The 18438-nt window shown below is 38.3% G+C and overlaps 1 protein-coding gene across 1 annotated transcript in view; it reads left to right on the top strand.

Moving 5' to 3' along the window:
• The window catches only part of RICTOR (RPTOR independent companion of MTOR, complex 2), a 67232-nt gene that overhangs the window by 45203 nt on the left and 3591 nt on the right, over positions 1–18438 (top strand). Inside the window, exons 21-32 of the mRNA XM_009894671.1 lie at positions 2134–2298; positions 2756–2832; positions 2948–3026; positions 3467–3576; positions 6610–6697; positions 7467–7559; positions 8437–8543; positions 9105–9334; positions 10122–11151; positions 14754–14931; positions 16176–16260; positions 17658–17891. Coding sequence (XP_009892973.1) covers positions 2134–2298; positions 2756–2832; positions 2948–3026; positions 3467–3576; positions 6610–6697; positions 7467–7559; positions 8437–8543; positions 9105–9334; positions 10122–11151; positions 14754–14931; positions 16176–16260; positions 17658–17891 — 2476 coding nt within the window. The remainder of the gene's footprint in view (positions 1–2133; positions 2299–2755; positions 2833–2947; positions 3027–3466; positions 3577–6609; positions 6698–7466; positions 7560–8436; positions 8544–9104; positions 9335–10121; positions 11152–14753; positions 14932–16175; positions 16261–17657; positions 17892–18438) is intronic.

Below are 18438 nucleotides of genomic sequence, written 5' to 3' on the forward strand. Positions count from 1 at the left end.
TCCAGGATTTTGCTTCATCTGGGAAAGCAATGCTGGGCTTTGCCCTGCTGATCTGGGAAATGCACGCAGGTGATCTTGCTGAAGGTTGTGGCACTGCTTGAAAACTTTAGGACTGTTGGGAATGCATGCAATGGCTTGCAACCCAGGTCTGAGGTTGGAACATCTTCGCCTGTTGAGTCATTCCTTGTCATAAAGACCTGTTTTAATACCTTCAGTTACTTCAAATCCTGTTCTACTGTTCTTTATACCTTTTTAATTGTTCTTCTTTCTGATGATGATGGCAGGAAACCAGAACTGTACAGTGTCCAAGATGCCAACACCCAGTGGATTTACCTAGTGACAATGCTGACGCATTTTGTTCTGTTTACTCTCAGTGGTTTTGGTTGCCATTGAACTTCCATCTAACACTTCCACAGAACTACCTAATATTAGTCCCAAGGTCTCTCCCCTGAGTGGAAGAAACTGTCTCAGAGCCTGTTGTGAGTGTAAAGCTGGGATTATTTTTTTGCTTTAGCTCATTGTTTCAAATTTATCTGCAGTGAATTTTATTTGCCATCTTATTGTCCCATCGGAGTCATGAGTTCTTTCATATCTTCTCATTCTCCAAACAGAAAATAAAAATTGTTCTAACTCAGTACTAGCTATCTGGATAGATTAATTCATGTTCAGGAGGTGAATATTATTATCTTTTGGTTTTGTATCACAGTTAGTGTAGTTATAGCAGCAACAACATTTCTTTAAAGACATTTTAACCCTTGAACTACATAACACTGAATTCTGGTTTCATATTATTGTGTTATTCTGTAGGCTTAACATCTAGATCAAGTGATCATTTTGGTGCAATAGCTCTTGTTCTTATCTTTAGCAAATGTTCTGCCAGTCATTTATTCCACATACAAGACGTACCACTAAGAGGACGCAAGCCATTTCAAAATGCTTGTGCAGCCTAGGTCAGAGTTGTGAATCACTGTTCCACAGACTTTCTTGGTACATGTATTACATCATTCCTGCCTCCCCTCCAAAAATAAGCCTCTGTATATTTAACAGGTAGAAATGTGTGCAATGTTTGAAGTTGAAATAATGAGACGAGGTTTTTGAAATAAACTATGTTCTGTTACATTTCCTACTCATTTTCTTTCAAGTCCTGCTTGCAAAGTATTTCTGGAGGAAAAAAAAAAAAAACAATCCAGAAGATACTGTTAACCTAGGTAGTGCTGTCCAACCTGGACCAATTCACCTATCTTGGAGTACAGATGCATCCCAACATAGATCATTTATAATTTAATGTATAGAAAATTTATGTGGTTATAGCTATTATAGCCTTAAAGGTGTAGGAACTTAAGACTTGAAGAAAGATTTCAGCACCTGACTTTGTCTTTTCCAGCTATGCTTGTCTAAATATAGATAACACCTCTCCCAGTAAGCACATATTGTCAGGGTTGTTCTGGACTTACTCCAGAACACTGCAAATTCTTGTAGATTAAGCTTGTTTGCTTCTATTTTCTCTGTATTTTTTCTAATAGAAAATAGTGTTAATCAGTTTATGCTGTTTATTCAGCAAGTTTTGAACAGCAGTACAGGAACTGACAGGGTATTTACTTCATTCTGCTGTCATTTGGAGAAATTCATAATAGTAAACTAAGTGTTGGGAAACTTATTACAGAAAATAACATTTTTCTATTTAGAAGGTTTTCTGATAACTTTTGAAGATCAGATACTTTTGGGAAACAATTTAAAATTTACGAAAATAAATTCCCCAGAGGTCCTAATACTTGCTCGTTAATGTTTTTTGCAAAATGTTGCATACCTGAAAGTATATGCAATTGCCCTGGCCATTTACAAGGTATTGTTCCTGCTAATCCTGATGAATTTGTGTGGTTCTATCCAGTGAATGACGGTTAAAGACTTTTAAGGAGACTTGCAGTGACCAGATTACCTGTGATCTCAGACTCCAATTTCCCATTTGATAAGATACAAATAGCTTTCTAATGGACTGTAGTTTTAATACATAAGTGCATCACAGCTACTTGCTGTAAAATATGGTAATTGAAATGTATTTTTGAAGGTGATAAATCATTAACTACATCAGCTACTTTTCTTCCATTCAAAAAAGCATTTTCCTTACTTTTGCAGAGCTGCAGGTTGTATGCAACAAAACACTTACGAGTATTGCTGAGAGCAAATGTAGAGTTCTTCAGCAACTGGGGGATTGAGTTACTGGTGACCCAGTTACATGATAAAAATAAAACTATTTCTTCTGAGGCACTTGACATTCTAGATGAGGCATGTGAAGACAAGGTGAGCATCCTTTCCCTTTTCAACCTCTTTTTGGTATGCTAGTTTTTAAGTCATTCCCCAACCCCTCCCTCAGTAGCAAAGTAAAAGTATGCAAAAAGCAACTCATGACTTCCTTTCTTGATTGTCATTGCTGGACTTCATAATAGTTTATAGACCCCCTTGCTGAAAATACTGCAGTATTAATGACAAGAAAATGTGGACTGCTGGATTATGCCTACTTTTAAATACGCATTTAGACTAATTCAGGTATTGTGATCATTATACTTTTTTGTGAATTAAAGTGTATTTAATGACAGAGGGTACCTTAAGTGGATAATATTAGGATGAAGTTAGTGCTGTTTGATACTTCCTTTTGTGAAAAACGTGTGGCTTCATTTCTGGCAGACTGTTGTCATTGTTGTAGTTTTCAGAATTATACGGTGTCCAGATGCTCCTTATGCGTTTTTAATTATTTTAGGCCAATCTTCATGCCCTTATCCAAATGAAACCAGCTCTTTCTCATCTTGGAGACAAGGGTTTGCTTCTACTCCTAAGGTAAATTTTGAATGTGCTGTTTGACTTTACACTGTGGAAACAAACGTGCATTTGTTTTTATTCAGATTGTGATTTGTTTTAAGAGGAGTACTAACTGTCTGATGTTACTTTACAGATTTCTGTCCATCCCAAAGGGGTTCTCATATCTAAATGAAAGAGGTTATGTAACAAAACAAATGGAAAAGTGGCAAAAGGTAATGCTAAGAATAAAAAGTGTCCTTGATATTAGGAGGAGGAGGAAGGGTGTGAATATGCAGATTTAGAAAGTCAAAGATTCTTAAAAATACTGCATATTCACATACGTGTATTCCTAGTGCCAATACATATATTGCCTTAGTAACTTAAAAGATGTCGCTTCTCTAGGAATAGTGAAATGCATGGTGGTCAGAGATTATTCAGGTTAAAGCCACATGTGAAGTATTTCCTTCTTTCCTTCCTTTTTTAACAAATTCACTGAAATAATTATGGAAGCAGTTGTCGACTCTGCAAAATCATTGTATGCATGAAGGGCAGTAATTTTGGTGAGCCTCATCTTCAAATCATAAAGAAATTCATCCTTCCTTGAGGAGCACTTCAATTATTCCTTCCTTATAAAGTACCATACTATATTTTGCCAACCTTTGTTTTCTTTTAGGAATATAACTTAAAGTATGTTGAACTGATTGAAGAACAACTTAATGAAGCACTTACAACATACCGCAAACCTGTTGATGGGGATAACTATGTTCGTCGGAGCAACCAAAGGTAAATTTGGGAAAATGCATCTTTGGGCATAAGATGTTGGGACTGATAGTTTTGAACTAGAATCAGTGGGGAAAAAGAATACCAAGAGGATTGCAGTAGGTAAGCCAAGAGTTGGCACAGCATCACCTGAGGGTGGCAATGCTAGTGGGAATGTTTACACTGCTCCTGGGAGCATAGAGGGCTCAGGAGCATATCTGAAAGACTTGTACACCAACAAACGCAGTATGAGGAAAAAAAACAGGATGAACTGGAAGCATTGGTCAGTTCCCAGAGCTACAATATCATTGGTATGGGACTCATTCCACCAAGTCTTGCTAATGATTGCAGTGCTGGGATGGAGGGCTACAGGCTGTTCAGGAGGGATAGACAGGACAGGTGATGTGGAAGTGTCTCTCTATAAGGGAAAGGTTTGATTGTACAGCCCATACCATTAGTGACGATGTAGGTGAGAGCCTCTGGGTGATGATTAGGGGAATGGGAAACATGGGAAATGTTGTACTGGGTGTTCTGGCATCACTCAGCCAGGGTGTTAACACCAATGAGTTATTCTGTAGGCAATTAGGACAAATTCCTGTATCAGTAGCCCTTGTCGTTATGGGAGATTTCATCTTCCCAGACATTGACTGGGAATGTCATACTGCTGTGACGAGCAGGTCTTAGAAATTCTTGAAGTTTGTAGGAGATAACTTCTTGTCACAAGTACTTAGTGAGCTAACTAGGAGATAGCCTCCTAGACTTGCTATTTGTGAATAGAGAAGGACTTGTGGGATATGTGATGGTAGGTGGTTGTCTTGGCTACAGTTATCATGAAATGGTTAAGTTTAAAATCTTCAGTGTAACAAGAAACAAGGACAGCAGAATTGCTACCCTGGAATAGAGGAGAGCAAACTTTAAGCTATTCAGGTAACTGTTTAGCAAAGTACCCTGGGAATCTGCTTTTGAGGTCTTAGTGTTGGTCAGTTTTAAGAACCACCTTTTAAAAGCACCGTAGCAGGCAATCCCATTGTGTTGTAAGTCAAGCAAATGGGGCAGAAGACCATCTTGGCTGAATGGGGAACTCCTTGCAGACCTCAAAATGAAAAGGGAATTGTATGATCTTTGGAAGCAAGGTCAGGCTTCACAGGAAGATTACAGAGCTGTGGTTTGTATATGCAGGGAGAAGACACGAAACGCCAAAGCTCAATAAGAATTGAAACTGGCCCGTGTCATGTGAGGTAACAAGAAGGGCTTTAAGTATGTTAATAGCGAGAGGATTTCTGAAGAAAATATTGGACAGACACTTGTTGAAGATGGTTATCTCACCAATGGGGATGAAGAAAAAACAGAGGCATTCAGTGCTTTTTTTTTGCCTCAGTCTTTAATAATACTGATAGGCCTTGTGCTGCCCAGTCCCCTGAGTCAGAGGACCACAAGTGTGGGAACAGTGACTTTCCATTTGTGGATACTGAAATTGTAAGGGACCAGCTGAATGTTCACAAGTCCACGGGGCCTGATGGGATTCATCCTGGAGCTGAAGGAGCTAGGAAATGTGATGGCCGAACCCCTCTCAATCATCTATCAAAGATCTTGGGAGTCTGAGGAGGTCCCTGCTGACTGGAAGCTAGCTGATGTTATTCCAGTTTACAAGATGGGTGTAAGGGAAGACCCAGGAAATTATAGACCTGTGGGTCCAACCTCAGTTCCTGGAAAAGTTATGGAAGAGATTATACTGGGTACTGTTAAAAGGCATTTAAAGAACAATGCAATCATCAGGCACAGTCAGCATGGGTTGACAAAGGGAGAGTCCTGTTTAAATCATTTGATACCCTGTTATGATAAGGTCACCTGTCTAGTGGATGAAGGGAAGTGGAGGGTGGTGCATGTAGTTTTTCTGTATTTTAGTAAGGCTTTTTATACTGTCCCTCACAGCATCCTTCTGGAAGAGTTGTCCAGCTGTAGGATGAGTGCGTTCATGGTGTGCTGGGTAAAGAACTGGCTGAAGGGCAGGGCTCAAAGGTGGGCTCACTCAAAGTGAATGGGGCTACATGTGGCTGGTGACCAGTCACCAGTAGTGTTCCTCAGGGTTCAGTTCTAGGGCCGGTTCTGTTCAATATATTTATCAGTGATCTGGATGCAAGAGTTGAATGCACCATTAGCAAATTTGCTGGTGATAACCAAGTAGGAGGTGCTGTTGACTGCTGAGGGACAGCAGACCTTGCAGAGGGATCTAGATTGGTTGGAGTGATGGACTATGATAAAAGGGATTAAATTTAGCAAATCCAAATGCCAGATTTTGCGGCTAGGACAGAGTAGTGCTGTGCACAAGTATAAACTAGGAGAGGAGTGGCTGGAGAGCAGCCCTGCCGAAAGAAATCAGGGGGTGCTGGTCGACAGCAGGCTCCATGTGAGCCAGCAGTGTGCCCTGGCAGCCAAGAGGGCAAACTGACTCCCGGGGGGCCTCAAGTCCTTGGATGCATCCAGAGGATGGCAACAAAGCTGGTGAAAGGGCTGGAAGGAATGTCCTGTGAGGAGTAGCTGAGGAATTTTGGGCTTGTCTAGTTTGGAGGAAAGGAGGCTGAGGGGTGACCTCATTGCTCTCTGCAGTTTCCTGAGGAGGGGACGCGGAGAGGGAGGTGCTGAGCACTTCTCCCTGGTACCCAGTGACAGGGCACGTGGGAATGGCTCAAAGCTGCACCAGGGGAGGTCTAGGCTGGACATTAGGAAGCATTTTTTTACCCAGAGGGTGGTCACATGCTGGAACAGGCTTCCTAGAGAGGTGATTGATGCCCCAAGCCTGTCAGTGTTTCAGAGGTATTTGGACAATGCCCTAAATAACATGCTTTAACTTTTGGTCAGCCCTGAATTGTTCATGTAGTTGGACTAATAACTTTAGGTCACTTCCAACTGAAATATTGTAGTCTAGTGTAAACTCTCCAAAAGAATCTTCTTCACCTGAAAACACTCGAGTAACTCGTTGCATTACACTGCAGTGTAATTTATTTTAAAAAAAAAGTCAGAATTGCTGGGAAAGCATATGATTTCTCTTTCTGCCAGAATTCAGCGACCACACGTCTACCTGCCAGTTCACCTTTATGGCCAACTGGTGCACCATAAAACGGGCTGCCATTTATTGGAGTCTCAGGTGAGGATAATAACTATTTATAACTTGAAAGATTTTAAAGATTACTGTAACATCTTTTAAATATGTTTTCTTAAAAAATGGCATTTAAACAGTCATTGCAAAACAAGTTGATTATGCAAGTCTGAAGTTATATGGGGCCAAAAAGTTATGGAGACAGTCTTTGGCATCTCGTCTCATGTAAAATTCCCCCATGACACTGAAATATCAGAGAAGTACCTTGCAATATTTTTCTTAAAACGGCTAGCAAAATCTTAGAATAGAAAACAACTTTTTCAGTCTGTGTGAGTGAATTGTATATTGACAAGTAAAACTGTGCCTATCCTTTTATGCATACAAAAATGTGGAGATGAGGGAGTAAAATCTGCTTTCTCATACCCTGAAAAGCTAAAGAAAAAAACTTAAGCCATAGATGCTTAAATGAATTCACTTTTAATGTGGGTTTGCACGAAGATGTAATGAATTGAATGATAGTTGAAAAGTTCAAGAGACAGTTTATGTATTGCATTGTGTTAGTCTGATTAATCTGTTATCTTGATAAAATCTGAAGTAACTTGATGTAATCAGTGGTTACAATAATATTTTCTACTTGCATTACCATTGCTGTTAATTTATGCTTATTGTTCCAGAACTAGCACTGTTCATTGTAGGGTGCATACTTTAAATTAGTGCTGTACCTTCTACTAAAAATGCAAGAGAACCTGTTTGAGGTCGTCTTTTCATTTTCAACTGAGGTTGTGTTTGTTTTTTTTCTTCTGTTTTTCTCCTTCAGAGTATTGTTACAGATCTAAGTTACACTGTTCGTTCCCCAGTGCTGGATAAGTGGGAAGGAATTAAGCAGCTGAAAGCAGCCCTTTGGGCCTTGGTTAGTAATAGATTTGCAAACATTTTGCAGTTGTTTGAGTTCTGTTATGACTCTTTGATTCTGCGATAACTATGCAAAATCCCATAAAATTATTAGTTCGGGTTTTTGTCCTAAAATGTGTGTGATTTTTCCAAGCTGGTGTTCTGTACCCTAACTGGACTTTAAGTTGAAAACAGTTCGCTGCACCTTTTTGTTCTGAATTTTTAAATAGTCACTTTGTCTCTTTTTTTTTTTAATGAATAAAAAGAACAGGTTGCCACATGTAGTAGGAATATAAGTGTGGAACCAATAGTTACAAGTTGCTGCAGCCTGATTTTAATGTATTTACTGTGATGGTCCAAAATTCAGTGTTTCTGGAAGAAAGTTGGCTGCCCCTGAATTTGAACATATATGGTCATGACACCCCTGGTACTTAGCATAGGCAAAAGCCTTGTGTCTGTGCCTATCCATGCTACATTTCTGAATTTGCTTTGCCACCTCAACTGTTTGTCTGCTTCTTTGTTGTCTTCCCCAAAGTTTGTTTTGGAGCATATGTCCAAGGTGGAAGATACTGTAGGTATATAATAAAAGGCCCGTGCAAGAAGAATGTAAAATGAGTAAATCAAGATCATACTGCCAGCTGTAATAGAATTGGTAAAATGAGGAATACATAGTAGTTAACTGTGAGCAGTTTTAGCTATTATACATGGTGTGCCTAGTCCTTTTTTGGATTTTCAGGACAAGGAAATGCCAAAAAGGGTGCTCAAATCTCTTAATTGCTTTGAGGAGATGTGCCTTGAAACTGTACTGACAGCAAACAAAAATGTCAAAAGCTTTGCACTGATAGTGCTGCAGATCACATAAAAATCAAAACTTACTTGACAAACTTTTATTCCAGGGCAATATTGGATCATCAAATTGGGGTCTTAACTTGCTTCAAGAGGAGAATGTAATTCCTGATATAATGGCACTTGCCCAACATTGTGAGGTTCTCTCTGTTAGAGGGTATGTGTATCTGATTTATACATAAAATTTACAGATTATAGTTGCCATAGATTTTCAGATAGCCTTACCTAATTTACAGAAGTATAGTTTTGCACTTACTTGGAAATCAGTTAAAGATCATTGATGACTTAGTATCAATCTTAAGTTCTATACAACCACAGAATTGTATAGGAATTCTGGAAGAACATGCGGTAAGCAAATGAAAAAAGATACATACTACTTTTCTTTTTTTAAGAAACAATTAAAATATTAGCTGCTTGTATCTCTGTTGGAATCAATTTATTATTTCATCATTATTCTGAGTTTTTAAAAGTATAAATAGACGGTACTTTTCTACTCTATCAGGCTCTTGTAACAGTGATTTTTTTATTTTTGAATAGTGTATCTCGGATATTTTAGTGAATTTCTTAAGCTTTCATTGATTTAGAAATAAAAATGAACAAAAAGCTACTTGGCAGTTTCTGCTGAATTGTTTTGAAACTGTTTCAAAAGAGAAATAAGTTTAGTTACATTAGATGCTATTATTGTTGCTCTCTTTTTTTATATATACATTAAATACAGAACCTGTGTCTACGTGCTTGGTCTAATAGCCAAAACTAAACAAGGATGTGACATTTTGAAGCATCACAACTGGGATGCAGTGAGACACAGTCGTAGACAGCCTTGGCCAGTGGTCCCTGATGACATGGAGCAGCTCTGCAATGAACTTTCTTCTATACCCAGTACTCTTAGCTTGAACTCTGAGTCCACCAGTTCTAGGCATAACAGTGAAAGCGAATCTGCTCCATCAAGTAAGTAACAACAACAAAACAAACAAACCCCAAAACCCACCACAAAACAGCATTTTGGTGTTCTTACCAACCAAGCTTTTGGCAAGATGAAGTTCATCATTTACAAATGATGTAAAGGTACTATTGCAAGAAAGAAAAGTGCAAGCAGGGGTACAGTTATATGCCTTCAGAGAAATGTAGACAAGTAAGAGGGAAGAGAACAGTGACTTAGGTTTACATTTGGTAAAGAAGTAAGAAATTGTAATAGCAGAGTAAGTTGCTAGTTTTTATGTCAAGTCATGGCAGCTTGCTGTAATACCCTGCAGAAACCTCCATGCTTAGCTATAAAGATACATTTCCTTGGTTGTCCTCAAAGGAATATTCTAGAATATATTCTGTGTGTATATACACACACAGTATTGCTGTATTTAGTCTTGTGTATTTTGAGTATATACAATATACATGTAGAAATAATTTTAATTTTGCTGTGGATATTTGAATTTAAATCCAGAAATATATCATATTTAGATATCATTAAAGGAGTGCACCAGTTGTAAACCTAGTAGCTAGACATTTGCACTGAAATAAGATAGTGTGGCTTTTCTTTTGAAGCAATAATACCTTCAACTCAGGTACTCTTCAAGATACTTAATTTACACTACTAAGTTCCGCAGAAAAAGCATTGAATTAAAATTGCAATAAATTGCATAGTCTCCCACTTTGGCTTCTATAGAATCATTTTTTCACAACATAGTTTATACACTTTGAAGAAATGTCTGCTTGCAGTGACAAAGTCTTATAATTTCAGGTATGTTCATCATGGAGGACGACCGTTTTGGTAGTACTTCCACTAGTACGTTCTTCCTAGATATTACTGAAGATGCAGAACAAATATTTTATGACAGACCTGGACCTTCAAAGGACAAGGACCGTAGTCCCTTTCCTTTTTTCTCTTCTAGTAGACTTGTGAAAAATCGCATTCTAAACTCTCTTACTCTACCTAATAAAAAACACAGAAGTAGCAGTGATCCAAAAGGAGGAAAGCTGACATCATCTGACAGTAAATCAGGCCTGAGGCGAAATCGTACAGTAACAGAACCTTCTGGTAGCATAGACTTTCCTGCTGGGGAAGAATTCAACCCTGTTTTCAAAGTCCCTAAAATCCAGACTTTACGATTAGAAACTTCTTTTGTTGGAAGTAAGCACATGGAAGATACTGATAGTACGCCAAGTATTGGAGAAAATGACCTGAAGCTGCCAAAAGGTCTTGGAAATGAAATTCACCGGGAAAACACAAGCAGAGAGAGGCTAATAGGAGATGGTACTACACAAACACATTTCAAGAGTCGTAGCTTAAGTTTTAATACAGATACCACAACAAGTGGCATAAGCTCAATGAGCTCTAGCCCTTCAAGGGAGACTGTAGGTGTGGACACTACAAATGTAGATACTGACTGCGGAAGTTTGAGTACTGTGGTAAGCACAAAAACAGTTAAACCAAGTCACTGTTCAACACCACAGTCTAACCACCTGCCTCTCTCAAAATCCAACTCCGTATCCTTGGTACCGCCAGGGTCTTCTCACACACTTCCCCGAAGAGCCCAGTCTCTTAAAGCTCCTTCTCTTGCTACGATAAAGAGTCTTGCTGACTATAACTTTAGCTACACAAGTTCCCGAGATGCCTTTGGCTATGCTACACTAAAACGCTTACAACAGCAGAGGATGCATCCTTCACTGTCTCACTCGGAAGCCCTAGCATCTCCAGCAAAGGACGTGCTGTTTACTGACACTATTACCATGAAGTCTGGCAGCCTGGATTCTCGGCTGACCCCAAGCCGGTAAGAGATTATTATGTGCTCATTTCTTCAGAGCTGTAAGAGCAATTAAGTAAGAAAAGTGTCTTTCTAATACTTTTTCCAACTTCACTTAAAAGTGACAGTTGTTGCAGGATGATTCATAATTTCACTGAAAGCAGTATCGATATTAGGAGAATTACATAATAGAATGAGAATTCTCAACTGTGTAAGTTTTGTCAGAGAAGCCTGGATTTCATAGCTGTGCTCAGCACCTTTAATGCTGTTGGTCACAAGGAGAATGTTTCCTTTTATCACATTTGCTTTCTGTTTAACTTTTTAAATATTTAAATGCAATTACACTGTCAACATTACTAAAGCTGCAGTCACACAAAATTGTCCATGTAGTCAGAGCTACATTTCAGAAGAGAATTTTCTCGATGTTCCTTGGTGAGGTTTTAGGACAGGGACTCCTGCCAGTATGCTATATTTGTGTTCACTGTGTCATTGAGGCCAGTGATGAGATACTGGTACCACTGATAGGAATGTCAGTTTGGCTTCTTAGCTATAACAGAGCAAAGATTTTACTCATAGCGATTATTTTTAGATGGCGGTGTCACCTCTTTATTATTGAGTAATATTAGATGTTCTGAAGACTAATTGGATAGTTACGTAAGATATCTAGCTCATGACATTGACACTGTTCCAGCAGCTACAGTCAGTGCTTAACAACTTTCTCTTAAAAGCTCTTCTACCAAATTTTTCTTATCAAATAATCTTTTAGCTAGTGCATTAGACTTTCACATTACCGTTGAAAGTGAAAAGACACTTTATATCCCTGTTCTTACCTAAACATCTTCTCTCAGATGAGAGAAAGGGGAGAAACTATCAGTACATCAGTGATCTGCTTAAAACACAGAACAAAAAATGTGCAGTCCCTGAACTGTGCTCCACCTACCCGTTAGAGTGTATTTAGTGCTTGGATATTACTATGCTTTTTTTGTCCCAGTTAAGTGCAACATTCATTTGTTGATATTTTCACATGATTCTGCAAAGATGCCATAAAAGATAAGTTTTGGTCCTTTTGTTCAATTAAGTTAGAACTAGACTGTGTTGATTAAATTAAGGACGATTCAGTAGTTAAGCTGCACTAACCTGGAAATCGGAAGTGCTGTTCCTTACTCTGTCACTGGCTGCCTGTGCTAATGCAGGACTAAATCTGTCTCATTGCAGTGGCAGTACAGGTTCTGTTGTGGCTATAGTAATGTTGTACCGTTCTTGGTCATGTCCTGGATATGCAAAGCAGCCTTGCTGCAGTGGACTTTCATCCTGAGACTCTGCGTGCAGTGTAATACTAACAGTCAGTATTCCGGGCGCTTAGCTGTTCGTGATCTCTGGTATTAGTGGTTAGGCTCAAGGATTTGAGCTGACCTGTTGTCCTGGTTTGAGGTAAAACGGAACTTAACATTGAAGTGGAATGCCTGGAGTGCTCGTATCTCTTGAGAAGGTTAAAAAATTGCACGTGTACATATTAAAGAGATTGTCAGATTGTGTTGGTTACTAATATAACTGATTGGACAGACTATGATGTAACTAGTATATGTGTTTTTCTTACTGGTTACTGCTGAGTGTCTGCGCTAAATGATTGTAGTCCTCTTAATTTCTGAGTGTGTTACTACTGCCAGCTAAATACTGTCTGTAACTACTGTCTAAATAATAAATTGGAAAGAAATATTCTGTCCTTTTTGTCTGCCAAGGCTGTTTTTCTGTCAGTCTTCAGAGAAGTTTCTTCGATTCGTGCTTGATTGACAAATTCATGTGTTCATAGCAGCCAGAAGCTGTAAACTGATTTTTTGATGTTTCTAGTTGTTCTTTTTGTTCAAAAGGTTGAAAAGCTTATTTTTTTGCATAAATTATTTTGTGAGACTAAATTTTCCACCTCTGCCTTTAAAGAGCAACTAAAAATGTTAACATGCATGTCTCAGATCCCACTTGTGGCTCTCACCCTGTCACCTGCAGACATGCCTACGTGAAAACTTACCAGTGTTTATCACTACTAATGATATATCTGCTAGCTTTTCCAGGAAAAACAGGGACAAATGTTTAGGATTAATACCTTTATCTTTAATTTTCTGTTGCAAGTAATTGTAGACTGCTGTATTATGAAGTAACTAATGCAATTGGTAACTTTTGGGGGTTTAGAATCATAGAATCGTTTAGGTTGGAAAAGACCCTTAAGATCATCAAGTCCAACCATAAATCTAACGCTCCAAGTCCACCACTAAACCATGTCGTTAAGCACCATGTCTACACATCTTTTAAGTACCTCCAGGGGTGATGACTCTACTGCTTTCCTGGGCAGCCTGGTCCAATGCTTGACAACCCTTTGGGCAAATAAATTTTTCCTAATACCCAATATAAACCTCCCCTGGCACAAGCTGAGGCCATTTCCTCTCATCGTTTTTAAGTATGGCTTGATTTGTCTTGTAAGTCCACTGCTACTGTCATTAGCATTGGTCAGAATTAGGAGCAAGAAAACTATTGGTATCCTGTAATTTGTGTTCTGTGCATTCCCATTGCATAATAATGTCTTGAACCCTTACATGGTTAAACCTTGATAATTTAATTTTATCTCAATATAAATCTGTTACGGATAAGAAGACACTTTAACTGCGTATCTAAAACAAAAAAAAGGATAGAAAATTATTTCTAAGGCAGAAAGTCAAGCAATCAAATGTTTACTGTACTTTACCTTCCAGTGTATAAGAATTTGCAGTTACACAGTAAAAATTTCCTGTTCCTGAGGTGCGTGTCTTTTAACTAGGAAACTTTAATCCACTACTTAAAGGCCATCTACATAGGGTGATTAGCAGAAAACATTTACGAGTTTTTTATCTTCATTGAGAAGTAAAATGGCAGACAGCCAAATATGAAATTTCCATCATTAGGACTCTGATGATCACTGAGGACTTGTTCTCCAACCTCCTCTCTCCTGTCTCATTTTCCCAACCTATTTCCTTGTTCCTCGGGCTGCTTGTCACAATCGCCTCTGCTCACTGTGCGCATTCAAGATCATTATTTGTGCTCCCATGTTGACCAAATTCTTTTCCGTGCTTTGGAGCCACCCATTCTGTCACCTTTAGAGTACAGGAAAAAAATGTTCCTTGTTAACATCCTTAGCAGCCTCAAGCTTTGAGTTTGCAGGAATGTGGCTGCTCAGCTCAGAGTTTGTGAATATCCAGGGAAGGTACATTCAGTGTATAGGTACATTTCAAAATGAGGCAGTTAGCAGTTTAAAAGCCTACATCTTTACTGACCATGTCTGGGCTGTAAATCTTCGAAGCCTGTTAAGTTGGAGAAAATTTGTGGTTTTGCAGGGTTGGCAGCCCCATAAACAGAAGTTCCGTCCTGCTCTCTCTCAAGTTCCTGTCTGAAGACTTTAAAAGAAAAAAAAGCTTATCCAAGGAACGGCCAAACCATACAATACAATGTGAGACAGAAAAAAGCAATGAGCCTATAGTTGTGATTTGACAGAGTAACAAGTTCTGGGTCCTACAATGAGGATAGGTTTTGTGTCAGCAGTCCTTCTTACTTGTGCCAAAAAGAGATTTACCAAGATTGTGACTTTTATTATTTCAATGTTACAGGTTCATGAAAGCTTTAAGTTATGCTTCGTTAGATAAAGAAGATTTATTAAGTCCTATTAACCAAAACACACTTCAGCGTTCCTCTTCTGTTCGCTCCATGGTTTCTAATGCTACGTATGGTAGCTCTGATGATTACATTGGCCTTGCTCTCCCGGTGGATATCAATGAAATATTTCAGGTACGTATGTGATAACTTAAATGCGTTCATTTGCACTTTCATACTGAAAGGTAGTCCACTGTTGCATTTTCACCAGAATATATTAGATCTAGAGAAATGAGGACAAATAGATGTGGCACTTTCAAGGAATGCACTTTGGAGAACAAGAGTTTCTTTTATAACCCTGTTTACAGAAGCGTGCTAGTCTGTTTTGTATTATTAGGCAAATAATGATACAGGCTAGGTTAGAAGACTGTTAAACAGTGGTAGCATAAATATGCTGTCGTAAGATTTCTAGCTGATAGCTAGCATTTATACTAAACTTAGCGTAGTCTGTGGACTTTTGTTAATACCTCTTTAGCCAAGTAGGTATGTTCATTGGTTAACCATAAATGATGTGCATAATCACACAGTTAAATTATAAATTATACAATATTAATTCATATGTATATATATCATCATAGCATTAAATTATATTGTCTTTACTTAACCTCACAGATGCGTATATTTAAGTTAAAACAGATGAAGTGTTTCATCAGTTGCCTTCCACTTTCTACTTTGTTAAAACACATTCCCATCTAATAAGCTGATGCATTGCAGGGTTTAATATTCTGTTACTTAATTATCAAAAAAAGGACATGGTCAATGTCAAAGGTAAATCAATGGCTTCCGTATCTTTAGTTTACTCAGTCTGTGCCTTTCAAACCTAAATTACTTTCTTACTAATCTCAAAAAATTACTAAAGCTAGATTTGCCATCATACCTGCCTCTACTCCCCCTTTATGAAATGACTGCTTTTTCTCCTTTGGAGTCTTTCTGGCATATTTACGTTGCCTCACTTTTTCTCTCTCAACTCTTTTTGTAGAGTTGAGAAACGTCTCAACTCTACAAGATCGTAAAGGCAGCACTTCAGATGTTCTGGTTTTGCACTGCTCTCCTGAGGTCTCCAGGGGTGTAGAGTGATCATGGACAGATAGATCATTAATAGCCGCCTCTGGATCTGTGGTTTCCTTACAGCCTGTCACCACTGTATTTCAACACTTGCTGTTGTTAAGCCTTGCTTAAGAAATGTTCATTCACACATGTATGTTTTTCTCATCGGCTTTTCTTTAATACTCAGGAGCCTATTGTTAATTTCCTCCTCTAATTAGATCTTTTTCCTGAAGTAAAAAAATTGACAACACTTTATTTCATAAAATCTGTTTCTTATGTGCTAATTTTAGTTTTTACCTGTGCTAATTTTAGTTTTCACTTGAATATTCCAGGTGAAGGAAACTCCATATTTCCAGAAGAAAACCACACCTCCGTTTGATGATCGTGGAGCTAGGGTCTTTGCACCTGATGCAGGAGGTACTGGTTTTGTTCCTCTCCTGTATCTTTCTGCTGTTTGTTTGTACGTCGGAGGGGGTGGGCATTGGGGGTGGTTTATTTGTTGATTTTTCTTTACAGAAAAGGTTATTCTCAGCTGTTACATTTTGAGAGCTGTGTTCAGGATTCAGAATAGCAGGCCATTAATTCCCTGGCTTACTTTCTTTGAGATTATGTGTTGTTGCTTCAAAGCAATGTAAGCTTGGTCCGGCTATAATAAATGAAGGACGAAAGTCTACATATCTTTGATTATAATCAGAGCTAATGCTAATCAAAGACTGGTAGTGATACTGCATTAAAGAAAGTAACAGAACTTAAGATAAAATATGTATATCGCATACATATTGACCTGTAACATTTTGACTTCCCTTTGATTACACAAGAATTTATAGGAACCAATAAAGGTGTTAAATAAAGAACCAATAGATGTGTATGTCAGAAAGTAAATTTCGTCTTTCTGTGATGTTTCCGTGACACTTAACCAGCAGATGTGATGAGAATTGCAAGTGCTCTGTAATGCCTGACTTGTTCTGGAATGCGCTCCCTGTTTGCTCCAGAGTAGTCAGAAATCTGTAGGGTGTCCGTATGTGTCTTCTCAGTAGATCAACTGAAAAAGAACCATTGAAACTGGTCCTAAAGTAGTACAGGATAGCTGTTGTCTTGCCTCCTAGTTAACTGGAACTTTATTACAAGCACTTTGAACATCCAAACAGACGTACCTTTCTGATTTTTTTTTTTTTCTTTCCTTTGCGGTGTTAACGTAATATGTAAAGCTGATTTCCCTGAAAGTCTGTTTCTGTAGTTGCTAAGTTTCACTGTAAAGTAACTTGTTCAAAATTGTATTTGTTGGTATTTTCTGCCCACGGAAGAGCTTGTCACTACAGTGTCTTCAGCTTGTTTCGGCATTGTTGACTCTAGTTTATTCCTGTTGCAGGCACTAAGTCGTAGTTTTTTTAATTGTGTCTCTGTGTTCATTGGTGCATGTGTCATTTAAACAGCTGGTATATTGTTGTACGAATCTTGTTTGATGCTATGAAAATTTGTAACATATTAGTATTACATGGGTATTACTGTTACTGATGTTGATGTAATGTCAGGATTTATTACGCATCTTTGTACAGTATGTGTGTACGCTATGTGTGTGTAGAGGTTGAATTCTGTCTTTTGCAGTATTTTGTTATATATGATAAGCTGGGACTAAAATGTGATGTCTGTTTCTTGAATGCTAACAATCTTAGGAGCTTAAGCACTCAAAGTTTCTAGATTTTTACACACACACACCCTTCCCAGCCTTAAAAGGCTTAAAAAGGGAAGTTTAATTGAGATGCTGTTGGTTGCTTGGTTTCGTTTTTTTCTGATGTCTAATTGCTTGTCTACAGGTCTTCCATCAGGTACAAGTGATGTTGTCAAAAGCCCTTTTCAGATGCTCCGACAGCAGATCAGTCTCACAGAAATAATGAATACCAGCCGTTCAGATGCCTCTCAGTTTTTAGAAAATACAGAGGATACAGGGCTACAGGAGCACACAGATGAGAACTGCCTTTACTGTGTCTGTGTTCAGATACTGGGTTATCAGCCTAACAACAAAGTGAGCTCTTCATATAGTCGTACAGGTTAGTGTTCCTTGTGGGGAAGTGTGGTAACACTGAATGAAAATACTGAATTTTTTTCGTCTTTAAAATTGATTAATCTGAAAGGGTTTTTTCCTTACTGACTATTGACCTTGAAATTAATTCTCTGTAATAAGCTCACTATGCAACCAATGGTATTTCTACAGTCACTTCCATCTTTTTGATCTGGTGGTGTTAGTAAGACTAATTGCCTGCCTGTGTTTTTTAAATATTTCCAAGTGCTTATCAAAATACAAAATTTGAAACCTTATTTAGTACTTAGAATACATGTCCTGAAAAATGACGCTTCCTGTCAAACTAATTAAAAGTCTGACTTGAAAGCAAGTCTGTACCATAAAACAAAACTAAGGAAATCTGAAGAGTCTGAAGTTGAGCTGTAATTTCTGTGATTTAGTCATCTTTATTCATATTTTGAGATTCGGATCGGATTCAGAATTATTTTTTCCTAACCTCCTCTGCAGAGCTTGCAGTTACATGCCTTTTTGCAATGTCTGTAATAAAAAGATAATCCAGTAATGGATGCTTAAGC

The sequence above is a fragment of the Charadrius vociferus genome, unplaced genomic scaffold, assembly GCF_000708025.1.
Source record: "Charadrius vociferus isolate BGI_N301 unplaced genomic scaffold, ASM70802v2 scaffold450, whole genome shotgun sequence".
NCBI lineage: Eukaryota > Metazoa > Chordata > Aves > Charadriiformes > Charadriidae > Charadrius > Charadrius vociferus.